The sequence below is a fragment of the Schistocerca serialis genome, chromosome 5 (genome assembly GCF_023864345.2).
Source record: "Schistocerca serialis cubense isolate TAMUIC-IGC-003099 chromosome 5, iqSchSeri2.2, whole genome shotgun sequence".
NCBI lineage: Eukaryota > Metazoa > Arthropoda > Insecta > Orthoptera > Acrididae > Schistocerca > Schistocerca serialis.
The window spans coordinates 560,373,272-560,394,589 of NC_064642.1; the positions used below are offsets into that span (position 1 = coordinate 560,373,272).

Sequence of the window (21,318 nt, forward strand, 5' to 3'; positions counted from 1 at the left end):
ATATAGTTGCGGTGCTCACTTAAAATGCTGGAAAATATTTTATTAAAAACATAAGCAGGATTGCAATCTCTACTGTAATGCATTAAACTGGAAATTACTCTGGGCCTCTGCAGCAACCAGGGTGGCAGTCAGTTAAAATCCTATATTTGAACTTATATATGCTCCACATCAAGGGAGGCTGGCACACATTTTGCGTGGATCCTAAATGGGCTTACTGCCTGTGGACAATTGGTAAAGAGGTACTCCACAGCTGGATGAACAATGCTGCTGTATGTTGGGAAAGTGGGAGTAGTGAGGAAAGTACACGCCTGATGCAACATGAGTTGTCACATGATGGTAGGTGGTGGTTCACCAGCCTCAGTGCAAAGACTGGGTAAAGGGTTGGTCTTGTAGGTGGCTGTGGCCAGCCTCATTCCCTCATGGTGTATAGTGTCAATGATCTTCAGGTAAGAAGGCCTCACTGACATGTACACTGACCACCCACAGTACAGCTGTAATCACATGAAGGCCCTATAAAACTGGAGCAGACATGGCATGCCCGGTTCCCAAGGCTTATAGCTAAGACACTTCAGGATGTTCAGTGCCTTCTGGGCCCTTGTCTTCGGATCCTTTAAATATGGTAAACACAACAGCTTGGAGGAAAAGATAAGAACCAGAAACCTCACAGAGTCTTCAAAAGGTAAATTAAAAATACAACAAGAAAGATTAAAATGAACACACACACACATCTCCGTAGAAAATGCAAAACCAGTCTTTGCAGCCCACAACTCCAGCCTCTTCACTGTAAGTTGCAATTGATGACTTGCTGCTGTGGTGTTGGAGAAGACTCCTTACTGTGGATATTATACCATTAATGGCTATGGCAAAAAGGGTGACAAAACACTGAAGAGGGTGACGAAACACTGCCCTGGTGAACACAATTCTCTTGCACATAACCATCTGACAGCATGTCACTGACTCTGTACGAAAAAAAGGCATCTTGAGAGAAAGGAATGAATGAAGATGGAGCTGGCCACGAATGCCCCACTGGTGTGGATGACTGAGAATACTGTGCCTCCAAGTAGTGTTGTATGTCTTACTGATGTCAAAAATACCCCTAGCCAATGCTTGCTGGATTTCTGTCTCCAGCAGGTTCAAGTTGTCAACAGTTAATAGACATCTCAGCAAAGGAACTGCCTGATCTCTGAGATGAAGACCAGACGACAGTTGGCCGTGTGCCCCAGGTTCTTCCCTACACAGTTCATTACGGCAATGCTCTGATAACTACTGGGACATGTTTGGTCCTTTCCTGGTTAGAAGAAATCTATCAAAATTGCCACAAGTCGGGAAACTGAACTGACAGCCAAACTGAATCAAAACATCATAAGAGGATTTCGTCTGACACCATGATCCAAAGTGTTGCAACATACTGTACTGTATTTGGTCACAACAGGATGCCATATCACGATTTCGACCTTTTCCATAGTCGCACGGTAAGAACAGAACAATGGATCCTAGCTGGCAGTGGCGATAAGCACAAGCAAAATGCTCTGCCATTGTCTGCACAATTTCTCCAGGAATTGTTCAGGAGACACTCCTGTTTCAACAACGCCACAATAGGTAACTGTCTGCCTTTACCAGAAATCCTCCTGATGGCTTCCTATACTGTTGCAGAATAAGTGGGACGTTTGACAGAGTTCAGGTACACTTACCATGACCTTTCCTTGCTCTCCTTGAAGATGCACTGAGCCTTGGCACTCTCCAATCGAAAGGCTACAAGGTTATCTCCCATTGGGCAGCACTTAAACTGTTGTGGAGCAACACACCTGACATGGACTCCTGATCAGCATTCGTAAGTTCACCAAGGTACGTGCTGCCTCCAAGGATGGGAGGACTTCAAGGTGAAGAAATCAGCAGCATGGTGGATCACTCGTGTGATCCCCTGTAGTCCATTCACCCCAGAATGCTGTCACAATGTTTAAACAAAGCCAGCTGGCTGAAAAGCATTCAGTTGGCTCTGCTGATCAGCCAGTATGACCGCGTCCTTTCAGGGAGAGCCCAATACCGTAGGTGAATCTGGAGTGGGAAGTGGTCACTGGAATGGACATCAGTGACTTCACACTGAACAGAGTCCACAAAGGCTGGAGAGCAGGAAGAGAGGTCGATGGCTGAACGTGATCCAGTAGCAGCACAGGAATGATTGGGAGCGCCTATGTTGAGGATGCACAGCTCGTGAGATGTCATGAGGTTCTCCAAAACCTGAGGGCAAGTGGAGGTTGCGCACTACAATACAAAATGGGCGTGGAAGTCTCCAGTAGGAAAAATGGTGCCAGAGTTGTTCTATAAGATCAGTGAGAGCCTCAGAGTCTATCGCATTTTCCGGAGGTAAATACAGTGAGCAAACAATGATCCTCTGACATACATGAATTTCAACTGCAACTGCTTTCATGTCAGTAGCCAGGCGGACAGTAGAGGAGTGGTGCACATTACTGACAAACACAGCGACCCCTCCCTTGTCCATTCCCCCAGTCAGGTCATCCTTGCGATGAAGGGTATAGCCTCATAGTAAAGGAGCAGCAGACGCTTTAAAATGCGTTTCTTGCACACACAAACACATGGGGCACTCCTGTGCTAGGACTTTCAGTTCCTCTACATGTGTCCTCAACCCATTAATGTTCCACTGTAGTATGGGAGCTATTTATCACTGGGGTAGCACTTTCACCCCGTCTCTCGACTGCCGAGGAGAGCCCACAATGGGTGGAGGCTCAGTCTTGGGACGAGACGAGTGCCCCAGATCAACATCAACGTCCATTAGCTCTGAAGATGAATCATGAGATATGCCAGAGAGAATGAAGTTAACATTGTTGATCTGCTTACTTTTTGTGTCCATCCTTGGTTGATGCTTGGCCTTTAATTTTTTGGACTAGGGATGCTTTGGAACTGCAACTGTGGCATTGGTAGCAGCAGCACTGGACGGTGGACCAGGCTGAAACTTTGGAGGGGCAGGGAGCTCCACAACATTGGCAACCATGGCTTTCTCTGGGGGGTGATATGCAGTTTGAAATAACTTCAGCACCACAAGCGCATTGACAAATGCAGGTATTTGTACTAACACCAGCATTCTCTATTTGCATAGCAGCATAGACTTTTTGAACAGGCATCTGAAGAACTGATGCAAAGGAGGTAGCGAATGTGGCGGGGGAGGGGGGACCCGCAGCATGGCCTTATACATCTCTTTGGCCTCACCATATGTGATGCACTTCGTAGTTTTAATCTCTTGTATCTCTCGTTCTTCTGGATAAATGCTGGACTCTGAACTCCAGACAGGATGACCCTAGAGCAATTCACACACTTCAAAGGAGATGAACAAATTACTCCTTCATGGGTGACCTTACCACATTTGCCAGAAGTGGCTTCTCCCTTACATCCTAAAGTGGTGTGCCCAAAGTGCTGGCATTTAAAACAGTGCACTGGGTTGGGGACATAGTGACGCATGCTTAAGCACAGTAAACCTGCCTTGACATGCTCTCAGTGTTTTGTACAATTGAACATAAGGATAAATGAGTTGGATCCCATCCACCCTCTTCACATTTTGCACATAGCCTATACCTTCTTGAGCCCACTCATCTCCCAATTCGTCTTTGGGATTGTCCACCAGATCTCTGCATGTCACATCTTTGCTATAGTTCAAGCTGCTGTGGAGCTCAGTTTCAGTGGCATATTTCCCAAGGCATTTTGCTTTCTGCAGGTCTGTCACTTGTTGGGACTAGAGGCCGACCAACATTGTCCCACTGTGCAATCACTTGACAGATTTTAATGCACCAGCAATGTCCTGTGAACCCCTTTGAACTTTCTCAAAGCTTCCCTCTCTTCTCTTAACAATCAAAATCACATTCTGAGCTGTAGCATGCATTCCTTTACCAAAAACTGAATTGCCCCTGAACAATTCCATTATCCGGAGGACTCATCAGGTGAGACCTCTTGAGTGACTGGGTGTTGGTACCTAGCAGCAGCCCAGCCACTGGGAGGAAGAGGAGAAAATTTCAAGGGCTCCCTCTCAACCCATGAGCAGCTACGGAAATAAGGGTCTACCCAGACAGAGCCCCCCATGCCTATGTAAGCCTTATACAACTGAGGTGTAGCTGGTTCCCCAGAGGTTACCCACTAATGGCTGTTCCACATCAACAGCCAAGCATCTCATTGGCACACAGTACACCTGGAGACTGAGATTTTTTTTAACAGGGGTTTCTAAAATCCTTGCAATCCAGGCAGTCAAGCAAGATCATTAGTCCCTGCAGCACACTACATTCAACTGCCACACCATACAGTGGTCACTAAAGCATGATCAGAGTTTACAGTGACAGACAGCTGGTGTTGCTTATCAGTCCTTCAGCATAGGAACCCAAAGGTCACCAAGCTCGTACACATCAAATGAATGCTGAGCCCCCGAGGGCTACTCCTGTTAAGTTTGATTCATACATTGACAAACTTTTGGGCTTCATCATACCTATAGGTTATGATATAAAATGCCTTGATTCTAACCTCATGCTTAAATTTAACAGTGATCAACTCCCTCATTTTGCTTTGGTCAAGGTTGAAGCACCAGAATTTTGCACTGAACTGGGTTAAAGCTGACTTTACTGTGCTTAACTTTTAAGCAAGGTTTGTGCACTTGGCTGTAAATGTGCTAAACATAAATGATGAGAAAGACAAAAATTAAATGATTAGAAGCTTCTGAAATGTAGTGTTACAGGAGGCTACTGATTACCTGGAATGGTCCAGAGACAAGTGCTGTGTGCCAATGAGAAAACATGCTTAAAGAAGAATATAACGAACTGAAAAAGAATAGTTAGCCATATATTGTGGCAAATTTTTGGTGTTGTAGGAGGCTGTAGTTATTTTAAAATGTAGAGCATAGCTGGCAAGTGACAAGAATAGAGAACCGTACCAGACTAATTTTAGTGTTGATCATTGAAGCAACAAGAAGTAGAAATTGCTCTACTTGGAAAAATTTATGACAACATTTTCATTTCTGAGACCTATTATATGAAAGAACAGGGTGTTTTGAGGTAAGTGCTCTAACGTAGTTGTTGATATTTCATTTAAATAATTATCATGATTTGAAATACATTTAAGCATTATTTGACTACTACATACCTGAAAAAATTTGAACAAGAGTGTTTTCAATGGTCACTGGTTTTATTTTAGCGAACTCTTCTTTTAGCAGCTCTTCCTTATCAATGACGATGTCCTCCATGTCACATAACGCCTCTTCTGGGGGAGATTCAGTCTTTTTCCTTTTACTTTTCTTGACACCCATTAACTTAAGTTTCTTGCCTTCTACTATTTTGTCTATCATATTCGTTACTTGTTCTCTTCGTGATTGCATTAAGTGCTCTGTCTATAAGTTTGAAAGAGATAAGTTGGTAATCATAATGATCACTTTGCAATTACTCTTGCTTATAATCCCAAAAGATTCATTACATGTGTGTGTGTGTGTGTGTGTGTGTGTGTGTGTGTTAGTGTGTGTGTGTGTGTGTGTGTGTTTGTGTGTTAGACTGTCTGACGGACATGTTGTGTGGGAACAATATTGGCTTGCCAAATCAACCTGCAGCCTTCATGTCACAGACAGGAAATGGTTTTCTGGCCTTGACATGTAGGCTGCCCTGCATGACAGGCATGTTGTGCTGGAGTAGTAACAGCCTGCTTTATTGACCTCCTTTGCACGGCGGCCTTTACATTAGGGACAAATAAATGATTTTCAGGCCCTGTCCTACATTATTGATCTGTATTGTAGGGGCTGCATGTGATAATAAGCATGGTTGGGGACAGTTTGAGATGGGTAGAGGAGGGGATGGACAGAGTGAGAGTGAGGAGGAAATGAACAAAGAGAGGAGGGGGAAATGCATGCAACAGGTGGAAGGTGTAGACGGGTGGCGGGCAGGTGGAAGGAAGAGCGAGAAGTGAAGATGGAAAGAGAGGGGGGGAGAAGGATAAGGTCAGAGAGAAGGGCTGGAGGAAATGGACAAAGAGAGGAGGAGGAGATAGACAAACAGAGGTGGGACAGAAAGAGGGAGGCAGAGGTACACGCAGAGAGGGAAAGGGGGCAGTGTGTTCAACCTGTGTGTCGAACACACATGCAGGCAAAGCCACGGGGAAAAGGCTAGCTCTACATGTAAGACTGAAATACCTGAACAAAGCTTAAGGAGACACAGAGAGAGAGAGAGACAATGCACAAGACTACTGCTACCTTTATGACCTTTTGCACTGAATATAATGACACAACAGTTTATAAAGACAGTGGAACGAAAACTCTTTTACAGAGAGGAATTATTCTATTAATATATCAAGTTATTTTCAAGTGCTAGAATAATGAGAATGCAAAAACTATTCAATGGAATTAGCTTTTATAATTTATTAAAGCAGTAGGCCATCTATGAGGACAGTGTTAAAAACTAAAAAAAATCAGTTTTATAAATTTAAACACATTTGTGTTGGTGCAATATGTTTATTTCTGTTCCACCCTTTGAATATCTGGTAGATGCCAATCATAAATGCCTTTTGTGGGCAATATAACAAGTTTGTTGGAGTTGCCATTTTCTGCACCAAGTATATAGATATATGTTTCTAATATTCAAACACCATTTTCTTGCTACAATATTATACGGGATGTCTCAAAAGAAAGTTCATATTTGAGTAGTCAAAATAAAATAGAGGTTGAAGTCTATCAACAAAATCGTTATTTATTATAGAAATATGAAGTTTATGAATTTACTTCTTACAAACAATGTCATTTAAACGCAATCCAGCACGCTTATGGCACTCATTGAAATGATAAACAAAATTTTGCATGATGACTTGGTATGTAGACACTGGGATGGCTGCCACTTTGCTACAGATATCTTCTTTCAATTGCTCCAGAGAAGTTGGATTATTGGCATACACTTTAATCTTTGACATATCCTGATAAGGGGGCCAATTTATGTCACCTTTCCTGGAGATCAGTTTACCAGGGAAAATTTTATGAACTCACAGTACAGACACATTGGACAAGTGGCCTGTGGCTCCATGTTGCTGAAACCATGTTCTTTGGTTATAGCCTCATGAAAGTTTTGCAATTCAGGCACCAAAACGTCATTTCACACTGTCACAAGATGTTCCAAATTCACTGTAACTGCACAATCGCTCTTGTCCACGAAAAAGTAAGGGCCAATTATTCCTTGAGCCAACATCACAGCCCACACAGTAAATTTTGGCAAATGAAGGGGTTCTCATGCTTCTGTTTAGGATTCACCGCATTCCAGTAGCGGCAATTTTGCTGTCTCATGTGACCGTTCTCATGAAAATGAGCCTCGTCAGGAAACATGATTATGTTACATGAAGGGCACTCAGTCACATCATTAACTAACTGCAGCCTAAGCTGGCAACATGAGGTTTTAATTCTTGCACCAATTGGATTTTGTAAGGGTGCAGTTTAAGGTCTATTTGCAGAAATCAGTGCAGTGATAATCTAGGCACATTTAAAGAACTTGAATGCTTACGAATGGAGAGGTTAGAATCATCATGAACAGACCAATTTACACTCTCCACGATTCACCCATTCTTGATTACCTTGATAGTCTGTATTTAGATTTGGCTAGTGTTAAACCAGTCTCTTCAAATGTTCTGATAAGGGAGAATATTTGGAGCATTATTTATATTATGCAATCCACTATAACTGCAAAATTTTGTCCGTTCTAGTCGCTGAATCACATTTTTTGTAGTAGTCTCGTACACAGAAGGCATGGCCCACTCCTGAGAAGCTCTCCCCATCAACTGAATTCCTAAAGGCCACTCAAGCGATGAACATATTTCCCATTTTCCTCCTCCTCTTTATGTACAAGCTTTCTTTCGAGACAACCTGTATTTATTTACGCAAAAGAACATAAATATTAGATTGAAGCAAAACAAATGGGTTTGAATTAATAAAATGAGTATTTATTTTCTTGCTGAAGAAAACAGCTACACCAACAAATTTGTTACAAAATTCCTTTTATGTGACACTCTACAACAACTATTATTTTTGAAAAGTCTGTTTTTACTAAACAATCTGTTTTTGTACATCTTAATTATTTTCTTGTGAGAAAACAAATAAACAATAAAACTTGGACCAGTACAGGAGAACACATTAGTTTTCAAAATAATGAAAGAATCTCTCTAAATTATTGCCTTTAATAAGAACAATAGATCTTGTTAAATCGCAGCAATACTCAGTAAAACTCTTGAACATTCACTGTCTGCCTGCATGCACCACCAATAAATATGTGGATAATTGCTGAACAGGTGGCTGGAATTATTACAGAACAATGTAGAACTTAATCAGAAGGTGTCGGACACAAAATGGTGTTCCTACTGTTGACTGTCACTCGTTTCTCTCCTGTAATGTCTTATGGAAACTGCTTATGCAGCCAGCTAATTATGTTGCAACAGCTAGCAGGTGTAGTGCATGTTTAATTTCACCCTTTGTTGAGTTTCTACTTCATGTCTTCTTAAACCCTGTTCAAACACGCTAACTTGGCAGACTTTTCAGCCTTCTGCCTCTATCTCTGCTCTTCTATGTCTTTGAGCTATTTCTTGTAAAAAATTAGCTAATTCTAAAACGTTGTTGTTTGTAGATGATGTCTGGTGGAGTATGAATGCCATGTACAGTGTAAAGTGAATAGATGCAGGCTTGTTTAAGCACATTTGTATCTGTAAATGGTGTACAACGTATGCAACTGTATAACTTATGAAACTAAAACTGTAGTGAAAAGTAACAAATCTTAAATTCTTTTCTTTGACAGCAATACATGATGTGATCACAAAAATATGGTGAATAATTTTATTAGAAACAAAGTAGTAAGTCTACATGGAATTTAATGTAATCTCCTTCAAGGTACTGTCTTTGATTAGCAATGCATTTATCCCAATGTTAAATCTGTGACTGGAAGCATTTCTGGAAGGCTTCTTTTGGGAGGACATTCAGCTGCTGTGTTGGGCTCTCTCAGTGTCAGCAATGATGTCAAAACGTTTTCCTTTAAGCATGGCTTTAATTTTTGGGAAGAGCCAGAAGTCACATGGTGCTAAAATGGATGAGCAACGGAAATGAGCACAAACAGGAACACTTTTTCCATCCCAAAATTCTCTAATTGAATGTGAGATGTGGCAAGGCATCTTGTCATGGTGAAGAAGGAATCCACTGGTTCATTTTTCTGGTCTCTTTCTTCAGGCAACATTTTGCAAACGTTGCAGTATGCTCTTGTAAAATTCAGTGATTACAGTTGTTCCTCTTGGAATGAACTTTGATTGCTTTATGCCCTAAAAAAAGGACATGATTTTGATTGATGTGACTTTTTAGGGCAAGGAGGTTCTCTGGTTTTCCACTGGGAACACTGAATTTTCATCTCAGGGTCGTACCCATAAGCTCAAGTTTCATCTCCAGTTACTATTTTGGACATGAAGTCTGGATCTGAATGATGATGATACTTCAACTCCATGTTAACTGACACACAATTTGCCTTCTGTTCATCACTCAAAAGTCTGGGAACAAATTTTGCACTCACTTGTCTCACTTGCAAATTATTGGTTAAAATGCATTGCATGGACCCATACAAGATGCTAAGTTATTTCGTAACCTCTTGAACAGTTACTCACATCTGAACAAACAATTTATGTCATTTTTGCACTTTTCTTCTGTTTTTAAGGTTAATGGATGTCCCAAAAATTGTTCATCTTCTACCAGCTCATTTCCACTTCTAAATCACACATACACTTGCAAACAGTCTTCTGAGTTACAGCATTGTCAACATACACCAAATTCAACATTTTGTGACCTTCTTTGGCACTTTTTTAGAACCTGAAACAGAACTTAAAGTTTACCTGTTGCTTCAAACCCATGATCCATGACAGATGTGGTAAACACAACCTCACTCTATCACCTCTGGATGCTGATTGAAAAGTCAGAATGTGTTCCAACCTGATGCTGCCTGTCTCAATGGATCAGGATACCGTATTTTTTGATCACACCTTGTACAGTTATTTGGAGATGTGGTTGCCCCTAGCTGTCACACATGTTGACAGTGTCATGGCACAACTTACGAGTCAGTTCAAGAGATCTGCTGGCAGCTAATGCCGTTCCTGAGACAGATCTATTCATTGGTCTGGAAGGGCTCTTGTGGCAGCTGACAGCCTGCGGTTCATCTCAACAGTTCATTTTATTTATTTCATCCTATGCATGCTCCACATGATTCAGATCCAGAGAGCTTGAGGGCCACATCATCCAGTGGATATCTTCACTTGAAATAAATTCATTCATCAGAGCAGTTCAACGTGGACTTCTAGAATCGATTATGAAGAGAAAGTCAGAATAACTGCACTGCTGAAAAGTCACAAATGTGAGTGCAGTACCTCACCTTAGTAACTTTGGATATTAATAATATTTTCCTAAGCTCTGTACACTAATGCAAATTAATGTCTCTCCACAATGCATGATCAAATAACTTTGTCTCAATGATATTTCTAAGAGCAATGACTTGCACTATCCTTGCAGATGAATATGCAATGAGAATTATTCTACAACATGGGCTTTACCCATGAAGAGCACATTCCTCTATAAATTCATTGTCCAATCTCAATATTGCTCAGTCTCAATAAATGGGTTCCTTTCAGCACTGCAGTGAGTGAGCACACACTGTTGGATATCTTGCACACAGATCAACCATTATGAGCCTCTGATATGCTGTTTGTTGGGAAACTGCAAGCCCTGAGTAAGCTGTAAGCTTTGCAGACATTATTGAATTTGGCGATACACTTGAGAACAGGTACTGCTCCTCTTACAGAGTGATTATTCTTGGTCATTCTTGCACTGGTCTGACACAAACATTTCCCTTTACCTTAGAAAAGTCACCAAATCCTTGAAGTGGTACTCTCAACACTGCTGCGGCTTTTGTCCGTGTTTGCCTGCTTCAAGATACTCAAGGATTCCACTTTGCAGAATAGGGTTTGCGTGATGTCTTTGTTTACTATGTTTCAGAGTTCACATGTTGACCGTACTCTGCTCAAAAAGTGCAAATAAAACAGACATTATGGGTTCAATGCATTTGTTTTTATTGTCTTTTAATAATGTCCCAATGTAAAGCAAAGTGTATTCCTCCCACAAACAGATAGCACAATTCCTGCTCACAGAGATTTCTTAATAACCATTTACAATGACTGCTATCCATTTGTCTTTCCACCTTCCTCCTCTCCTGATGAGACTCAACTTTTGAATACACATGTGCATAGTAGCAATAGACATCAATGAATAAAACTGTAATAGCTGTCAGCAATTGATAAAAACATACAAAAGTTTATGATTACAAGTTTTTTAGACACAGGAGAATGTAAAACTTTTTTAAAAAAAAGTATGTATCTGTTCCCCCTTTTTCAAATGTATTTACAATGCTTCAATAGTAAGGTGAATAGAACAAGGCAAGTTTGTAAATATTGGTGCAGAATTCGGAAAGGAAAGCCTGCAATGTGGACTCAGGATCCAATCTACTTTTACACAAGGTATTCAAGAAATCCACGTAGATGTGTATCTACAAGACCATTTAAAAAGTAATTCAGAGTTTTGGAACAATGTGTATGGATGAAGCAATCAGATAATGATCATTTACAAAAAAAAATGCATAGTTTGTTGATACTGCATAACACATTATGCAGTTAGAATGTAAATGATGGTAGAATTAGTTCCTTGAGGAAGAATCATGTTTTATACATGCTGCTCAAGTACACAGAATGAGGAAGTGACCGCTCAGTAATGGTCTGCATTAACTCCAGACGTACATTGGGAGGTGAAGAGGAGACAGCATACATAAAAATTCAAACTTCATATCACAAATGGCCCATAAAAATTAAGAATTGTTTGCAGGAACCTTATTACATGAAGACTAAAAATCAGATAAAAGTTTTCTATTGAATAATTGAGGTTGTGATATAAACTTTTGCCTACACTGCCTACTGCAATTACATGACCGTCTTTTCCAAGGCCGCCCCTCAAAAAGCCTTAGTCACTGCTGGCATTGCTGAGCCCAATATTTTTTCAACAACTTTCTGAAAAATATATGAATTCACTGCATGGCATGGCATATACTATCGCTCAGATGGCCCTGGGGGAGGAGTGGGGCTGGTGTAAGACAATGGCACACATATAATAGTTCTTGTTTATTTTAGAGAAAGTGACGATGTGGTTAGGATAGGGATTAAAATACACAGTATAGTTCATCAGTAGTTGGACCACAGGTTGATCCATGCATGATACTTCGCCATCTATTCTTGTCTTGGCCTTCGCTCCTTACTTCCATATAGTTATTGCTTTCCTCCTTGATATTCCCCATTCGTTGATATCTTCTTCTCCATCTCATTCCATATACCTCTCCTTCCATTCCTTGTAAGAGTAAGCACTGTCTTGTCAAGACATGGTCTAGTCCATTTTTCTTTTTTTTTTCTTTCCTTATGATGTCTCAGGGTGTATATGTGGACAAGGAAAAAAAATTCCCAGGTTTCCTGGTTAAAAATACACTTTCTCCCGGGTGGAAACATACTTTTTCCCTGTTAACTGAGAGTATATTTTCTCTTGGAACTGTATAAGTAATCAATCCTTTGAAAAGGTTATGGTTTTATACACAGATGTAGAATTTCCCGGCACTTTAGAAGATGAAACTCAGGGGAAAAAAAACACGCTTTGGAAAGATGTTTGATGTGCAGCAACATGTACGCTGCATATTTTCGTATTACGAAAGTATAAATTCGAATTCCACCAAACACCACACATTACTTTCTGAAGCACTGAAATCGAGATTGCGATGTGTTTTTGTAAGCCAGTCATAGCTCATGTCACGTGATCTCGCCAGCCAATGACAGCGGATATTCAGAGCTTTGGACACATGGTGTAGTCAGCCAATAGTAACATCACTATTAAGTAGAGCGAACATACTAACAGGAAAAGTTAATGGTTTAAATTAATATATATAGTGTTGCTAGAAGAAAAGCAAAGCTTTCACATATGATATTGGTCTCTAAGGCCAATACGCTGCTGGAGAAGCTAAGTTTTCACATATAATGTTGGTCTTTTATGTGCATATTACATTTTAAGATACATCACACAAATGTGCCAGTAAAATTTTTAATAACCACATAAATGTCTGATTGTAAAAGTTCTTTGTTTCTAAAGTGTTGCAGTTCATTTAAAAGCCCTTATCCTCCTCTTTTCAACAATTGTTTTATTTTTTCCAAAAACTTCATATTTCAAAAATTATTTGTAATCAAAATTATTTTGTTCTAGAGTGTTTTAATCTTAATATGTAACTCACTTCAAAATTCAATGCCACAGTTTTGCAGCCATGAATTTTCTGTTTCCAAAAATGCAGACTTTCACAAAAATAACTTGTTACTTTGTTAATTATTCCAATTAGAAAATTTAGTTTTTTCGAAACTTTTTAGCAAACTTTGGGACTCCCCTTTCACAATGAAATGCTCTCCCATAAACTAGTACTGACAATTTTGCTGTTTTATAATCATACACCTATTATTTAAACAAAATCACTTAAATGCCTATTGTATTGTCTCTTATAATTTTCTTGTTTTTTTATGTTATGTTAAAATGTAATAAGCTTGTATTTTACCATTTTGCGATTTCTATATTAAACACATCTATAAATAAGCATCATACACAAAGTCTTAGTCCTCGCTATGTAATCCATACATATGAGGGTCATTCAATACGTCCTCTGAAAGAGATAGAAAAACAAATTATTTGGGGATTTTTTCCCCTCAATAATAATAATCCCCTTTCAAGTCTACACACTTCTCCAAACATTGCTCCAACTTTTTAAGCCATACAAAAAGTCATACTTCAGAAGTCTGCAAAAAAAGTATCTGTTTAGGTGATGACCTCGTTTGTTGAGAACTGTTGTCTGCCATGCCATCTTTCAAGTCTGCAAATCCAGTGAATATGGTGGCTGTTACAATAATTCAAACTTCAATTCCTCATTGAAACTGGGGAGGCGCATGAAGATATTTTTCCTTGATTTATTTGCTCAACTGGTGCAATAATGACACAAATACTCTCCAGTTATTGTTTGTTCATTTCCAGGTATTGATGTAGATGATTCTGTATGTATCCGAAAAAACTGGCCATCACCTTGCCACCCCATTTCATTGTCTTTGCCTCCTTTGTTAGCTTGTTTGCCTTCAAAAACCCACTTTTTTTATTCCTTAGTCTTTGGAGTGTAGTAGTGTATCTACATTCATCAAAAGTTATGTATCGATGCAGAAACCTCACAGGGTTTCAACAGAAATGTGTCACAGCAGCCTTAGCATCAACCAAACTGTTGCATTTATCTTCCACTGAGAGCAAACACGGCACCCATAAGGCAGACATTTTTTTCACACACAATTTTTCATTTAAAATTGACAGTGTATCTTGCAATATGCATTTGGCCTTAACGATTTCATGCACTGTGATTTGCGATTGCTCAAAACCGTAGCATGGATTTGTCAGTCATTTTGGGGAGGGACAGGTCACCTCCACCAGACATCCCAAATGTTACGCATCTTTCGTGGCTGTATGGCTACATTTAAACTCATTTACCCAATCATCAACAGTTGAAAACACAGGAGCAAATGAGCAGATATGCTGTGAACTTCATCCAACTCAGCTTTTATCTGTTTCAGTGTTCAGCCTTTTAAATACAAGTGTTTAATCCCTGCTCGAAATTCACGTTTTCCATATTGTGAAGTAAACACGAGCCTGCTGCTTCAATCAAATGGGACAGTGTAACCATGTGATGGATACAGCTGCAACTTTGTCTGCCCTCCAGTGACAGATGAAGATTACTACCAGCAGGTTGTTTCGATACTATGTGTGCCATTTCCTGTGTTTTCTAAAAACTTATTGAACAAACCTCATAAACATATGTCAGGAATAGTTAGTGTTTGAGTCTCCCACTCTTGTGGCCATGGGAGTGTGCATTTTGGAGTCTGCGTGGTTATGTATGTGAATGTTTGTACTTTTAGTATAAAATAGGAAGAACTTGAAAGCTAGTGTAACTACTGTTTCCTATTAGGTGTTTCTATGCTCCACACATCAATCCTCTATAGGTGACTGGCTGCCTTTCCCTTATTTTACTTGTAGTTCAATCCAGGAATTTCCATTACTGTTGTCAGTAAAATATTGGTAACCTGTGGCAGCAGGCTAATTCTAAAGGCCTCACACTTTTTCAGGGGTAGGAAGATTGATTTGAAGAAGTCATTAAGCCACTCTCTCTCTGAGTATATTTCCCAGTGTATTCGCAACTGTTCTTTATTTTGTTTTTCATCTAAGGCTTTTAATACTTCATTAGCAGTTCACCAATTCCTGTGGACTTTCTGCTTTTTGTTTTCGAAAGGGTTGCCTCCACTTCACTCTTTAGAACGTTTCAGCCCTTCTCTTCTCCATTATAAATGGTTTCCACTTCCAGTTTACGTTTTTCTGTCTGACCCCTTCCCCATATAACCACTTGATTTATTTTTTCAATCTCTCCTTTCCTTTGTAGAGTTCATTCACTATCACCATCTTCAGTCTATACCACCATGACACTGTTCAGTCCCTCCTTCTCACACATCAACCTCCTCATTTTTTCATACACTAAAACTGTCATCTCTTTCTAACCACTCACTCTTATTACATTTCCCCTGAATCCATTTCTGTCTGGTCCAATCTGTCTCCCTTCTTAAATCATTATTTAAATTCTTGTACATTATTTTTTACCTTTTCTGTGTTTACATTTTCCCATTTCATTATAAACTTCATTTTTTGATCATTTCACCTGTTATCCACATCTTCCATGTCGTCTCTCTAATCTTTATTTCCAGTATTTTCTAGTAGACATACAATTAAAAAAGTCATAATATGATCTGCATACCACTGTGAAGGCCTGGCAGAGGGTACTTCCTATTGTACCACTTACTAGAGTTTCTTCCAGCTCCATTTGCATATAGAGTGGGAAAGCACATGCCTGGAAACTGAGAGGTCACAGGATCGAATCCCAGTCTGACTATGGACTTTTCTTTGCCCTTTTCCTTGCCCTCATTTCTCAATGATGGGAGGAATTGCCAGAAACAACATGTGACTCAGATTCCTTGTTAAACTGTAGGTCCCCTTTCCCCAGTTGTATAACTGGGGTAGATTATGGACACACAAGTCAAAGAAGTGGCGTCCAATTGAAAGACTTGCACTAGGCCATTGAGATACATGAAATTATTATTACTAATAAACTTAAGTCTGCCACTTGATTTACCTATGTGATCATTCCATATCCCTGCAAATTGTAGCACCACGTTTGTATGAGTTGACTGATTTCAACAATAAGTCATTGATGTTGTAGTCATAGGATACTATATTTTTGTTTTGTTTTGTGAAGTGCATTTTTATATTTCTAAACTTTTAAAGTAATTTTCCAATCTTTGCGCCACTTGGAAACTTTGTTAAGATCTGATTAAACACTTGTGCAGCTTTTTTCAAACAATACTTCATTATAGACAATTGCATCTTCTATGAAAATATAATATTACAATTAATATTGTCTGCCAGGCCATTACTATAAAACATGAATGGCAAGCATCCTAGCACACCTCCATTGAGCTCACCTGATGCTACTTCTATATCTGCTGATGACCCTTCATCCAAGGTAAGATGCTGCATCCTCACTTCCAAGAAATACTGGATTTGATCACAAATTTTGTCTGATACCCCATATGACTGTGCTTTTTGTTAATGAGCACTGGTGTGGTACTGAGTCAAATGGTTTTTGAAAGTCAAGGAATACTGCATCTACCTTGACTGCCTCACTCCATGGCTTTGTAAAGAATTGCATGAAGTCACTGGATGAAATCACTTTTGAGTTCCTAAGTGCTACTAGCAGCCCAGTTAACACAATGACTGTGTTTAGGGAGTTAAAAGAATGGGGCACAATGGTTGAGAAGCTTCTCACATGGCTCACATTTCTGTAGTCAGTGCTAAGTGTCACTTGAGGCAGTGTAAAGAATGATACCCTGGACAATGGATGTCTGGAAATGAGTGATTTGTAGTGATGAATCATGTTATACACTGTGGCAATGTGATGGAAAGGTTTGTGTTTGGTGTAGGTCTGGAGAACATTACCTATCATTATGTGTTGTGGCAACAGTAAAGTACAGAGGAAGTGATGTTCAAATACAGGGATATTTTTTGTTGTTAGGGTGTGGTCCCTTTATTGCATTTAAGAAAATCACAAATTCAGAAGAATATGAACACATTTTACAGCATTGTGTGCTGTGTACAGAAGTGGAACAATTCAGAGATAATGACTGTTTGCATCAGCATGAAAATGCACTTTGTCATCAAGTTGCATTCATGATGCATGGTTTGTGGGCAATAATAATCCTGACTAGACTAGCCTGCCAGAGCATTGACCTGAACCAAGTGAAACACCTTTGGGATAAGTTAATATGTCGACTTCACTCCAATCCCTAGGGCCCATATAACTTGCTCCTCTGCTTCCGGTTCATGAGGAAGAATGGGTGGCCATTCCTCTACATACATTCAGAAAACTTAATGAAAATGTCCCCAGAAAGGCTCAAGCCATCACAAAGGTGAAGGATGGGTGGCCACAGCTTATATTAATGTTCACTAGCAATGTTCAGATAATTTGGATCAGGCTGTGTATTTATATCACTCACATTTGCAATACTCCTGGCTATTCCTTTGTAAAGGAACATTTGAAAACTGAATTCAACATTTCTGCTTTTACTTTACTACCCTCAATTTCAGTTCCCGTGTCATCCATGAGTATCTGGACACTTATCTCTGATGCCACTAAAAGCCTTCACATGAGACCAGATTTTTTTAGGTCTTTCAATAATATGCTCGTATGGTAATTGCTAAGACTTCATGTACTTGCATCTTGACTTCATTTAGCTTTTCTTTATATATAGCTCTACACTTTGTTTAACACCTATTGTGACATAGTCTCTCTTTCTTTGTAAGTTTCTTTATAGTGATTGTGTATTATGGAGGGTCCCTCCCATCATGAACTATTCTACTATAAAGGCAATTGTCAACTATTCCTCTAAAACTGAGCTACAGTACTTCTACATGCTCCTACCCAGAGCTAAATATATCAAGTTCCTTACTGAGATATTACGCTATAGCCTGTTGATCAAGCTGACTGAACATACAAATCTTTTACTTGTTATCGCTGTCCTTTGGTTATCATTGTTGCTATAACTACCTCATGGTCACTGATAGATATTTCAGCATGGACGTACTCAAAGAGGTCACAGCTATTTATTGCCATTAAATCCAATATATTTCCATCATGAGTGGGCTGCTAAGCTATCTACTCCAGATAGTTTTTAGAGAAGGCATTGTTTTGCAGGTTGTCTCATCACACACATGACTTACAAAACTGAAATTATCCCAAAGTATTGTTGGTTGATTGAAGCCTTCTCTGATGATGATGGTATGTTCAGGAAGATAAGTACTACAATACTGAGGTTTTTTCCTACTGTTTTTGTTATCAATACTCATGGGAGTGAGTCTGGTGGTTGTTGGAAAGGTCCAGTTATAAGTTCATGCCCACCGCCGATACTGTGTTTTGACCATACAATTTCACATGGAGCTTCCATTTCTATCTCAGAGGACTTGATTTTCTTGTCTACTGCAACAAATGCATCACTTCTATTTGCCATGAGCCTGTCCTTTTGATATATACCTAAATTTTCCTAAAAAAATCTCACTGCTATCAATCTTGGTTTAACCAGCTTTCAGTACCTAGCATCACATGAGCCCCAATGCTTTTTACAAGCACTTTAATTTCTGGCATTTTATTGGGAATGCTTTGAAAGGTGATCACTAGGATTTTAATACTCTTGCATGTGGATGATGTTTCTTTGGATCTTATACTAATACTCTTGAATCTCTTACAGCTATCATAACCACCACCTATTTTGATCTATTTATGGGGACCTTACATTTCTCAATCGTATGACACAAGTCTAGGATGTTATGGCCTAGCTCATTACAGACCCTTTGAAGTCTCCGATTTAAGTCTTCCACTTCATTCAGAATGACAGGGTTACAAACAGCTCCCCAAACAATGCTGCACAGTGTGAGTTTCATTGAAATTCTGTAACCACGGTTGGTCTTCTCAACCTCCTGTGTCAGTCTTTGGAATGATCCAAACATGGTCATGGAGCTCAGACGACAGGCATTATTTGTTACAAAACAAGCTACAATCTGCAGTTAGTTTCGCCCTATTCCCTCTTTGGCTGACAGAATAACTTCTTCAACATGTTAAAGGAGGCCGCTAGACCCACACAATAAGTGCATAAAGTGATCCTTTCCATCCCTTGCTGTCATTTCACTAAGGGGTACCATTATAAATCATACATTTGAACTGCCAGTAATTAATGGACTCTACCCTTTTGTATTTGCTTCCACTTGATATGGGACACGTCAGGTATCCCAATAGGTGAAGTCACCGGCACAGTTTCAGTTGAAGGTAGCACCTAAAACTTGTTGATTAGAGGGATAGGTGTAACAACCTGAGTTCTCACTGTATCCTCTAACAGGGGCCCTAGACCTATCACTGAGATGCCATTCACAGACATGTGGACAAGAGGTGATAGATCCTGTACTTCCTGTAGAGCAACAGTAGAGGATAGTACTTGTGGTACCTTTGGTATATGTCTCTTGGTAACCTTCCCAACAAACCTATTCACAGCAGCTTGCAATTATGTGACAGCAGTCATGACAATTTACAGCTACTTACGAACAGCAACTATCTCATCCCGTGCTCAAGAACAGCAGCTCCAGTGGCACTGTATATCGGCTGGTGCAATGATTTATAGATCAGTAAACAAATAACTTTAAACTGATTATGCTGATTCTTTCTTCATTTCTGAATTTGTTATTCTACAATTGTTACAAACCTCTTTAAGAACTGAAGCAATTAACAGACAATAAAGATACAAGACAAGGAAAAAACCTGGGATAAAATTTACCAATTCTGCGAAGTTACTTGGAACTGTCCTTTCCCCTCCCCCATACCCACTCCACCTCATGAATTTATGGCCATTAATAACTAAAAGAGATGTGCATGTGCACAAATATGGAAAACTGTACAACAAATTACAAAGTAACAATTACATAGTGGGGTTTATTAGTAGCAGTTTACACTGAACAAGGCTGTAACATCACATAAAGGTTTAGAAAATCCTTGAGACACTTTGTGTAATCACCCAAAATAAATGACAAGTCCATCAGCATTGTGTGCTGCGTTGTCATTAGAAAATAAGGTATTTTCTATAAATACGTGATGTTGTGATATCTGTGCACAACCAGGGTTGCAGAAGGAGGAATTAATGTGTCAAGCAACAGCACTTCACTTCTCACCTCATCGACTGGCCAGATCTGTACTGTGACTTCTATGACTGCACGTTATCTGCACCTGCTTCTCCCCACATGACTATACGGTGTCTAGTGAAGGGTTCATAGTGTAAGATTCCTCGCAGGATGAGGTGGCCAATGTGCAGTGACCAGTTTTTGTCTAGAGCACTGGGTGAGTTCATTCATTTGTTAGGAAGGTGAGGACGATGCTGTCTGCCATTTTTTGCCTGACTGGTGATGACAGAATCGAGGCGCAACCCCTTCAATCTTCCTCAAATGATTTTACAGAAACTATTTGGTAAAAAAAATTGATTTTTGCTTTACTTGTAGCTTTATATGTTAGGTTCATTATGATCTGCCCATCATTTCGTTAATGGTAATAGTTACTGTAATATTTATGTGGGACCAAGACACAGTGCAAAATTTGAAAAATTTGCAATGAAAAATAGGGATTGCTATGATTTTGCATTTGGTGTGTATAACATAATATGTTGCTGCATATGAAATTTAGCTAATATACTGAATTCTTCTTTAGACCTGGATGGAGGTATCTATCCGTCACCAATCTCTAGAAAAGTGATCTGACATAGCACACTCGTTTGTGATCACATCGCACCAGCAATAAGCTAGAGTGATTATTCACAACATTCCTCGTATTTCATAAACTGTTTGAGATATCAAAATGAGATTTTGGCAAATGAGGAGAGTATTTTGCCTTACGGTTATTATGCAAAACTTTATTATCTACTGTGTTATTCCATTAGCTACAGACTTTTTTGATAAAAGAATGTAATTTTTAACGGCCATTGATAGCTGATGAAATGAGAAATGCTACGGGTTTTGGAACAACATAAATGAAGACATTACACATT

The 21,318-nt window shown here is 39.5% G+C and overlaps 1 protein-coding gene across 2 annotated transcripts in view; it reads right to left on the bottom strand.

Moving 5' to 3' along the window:
* Positions 1-21,318, bottom strand: part of LOC126481553 (tRNA-splicing endonuclease subunit Sen34) — a 60,767-nt gene that overhangs the window by 16,021 nt on the left and 23,428 nt on the right. For both annotated transcript variants that reach the window (XM_050105391.1, XM_050105392.1), the window contains exon 3: positions 5,137-5,380. In XM_050105391.1, coding sequence (XP_049961348.1) covers positions 5,137-5,380 — 244 coding nt within the window. The remainder of the gene's footprint in view (positions 1-5,136; positions 5,381-21,318) is intronic.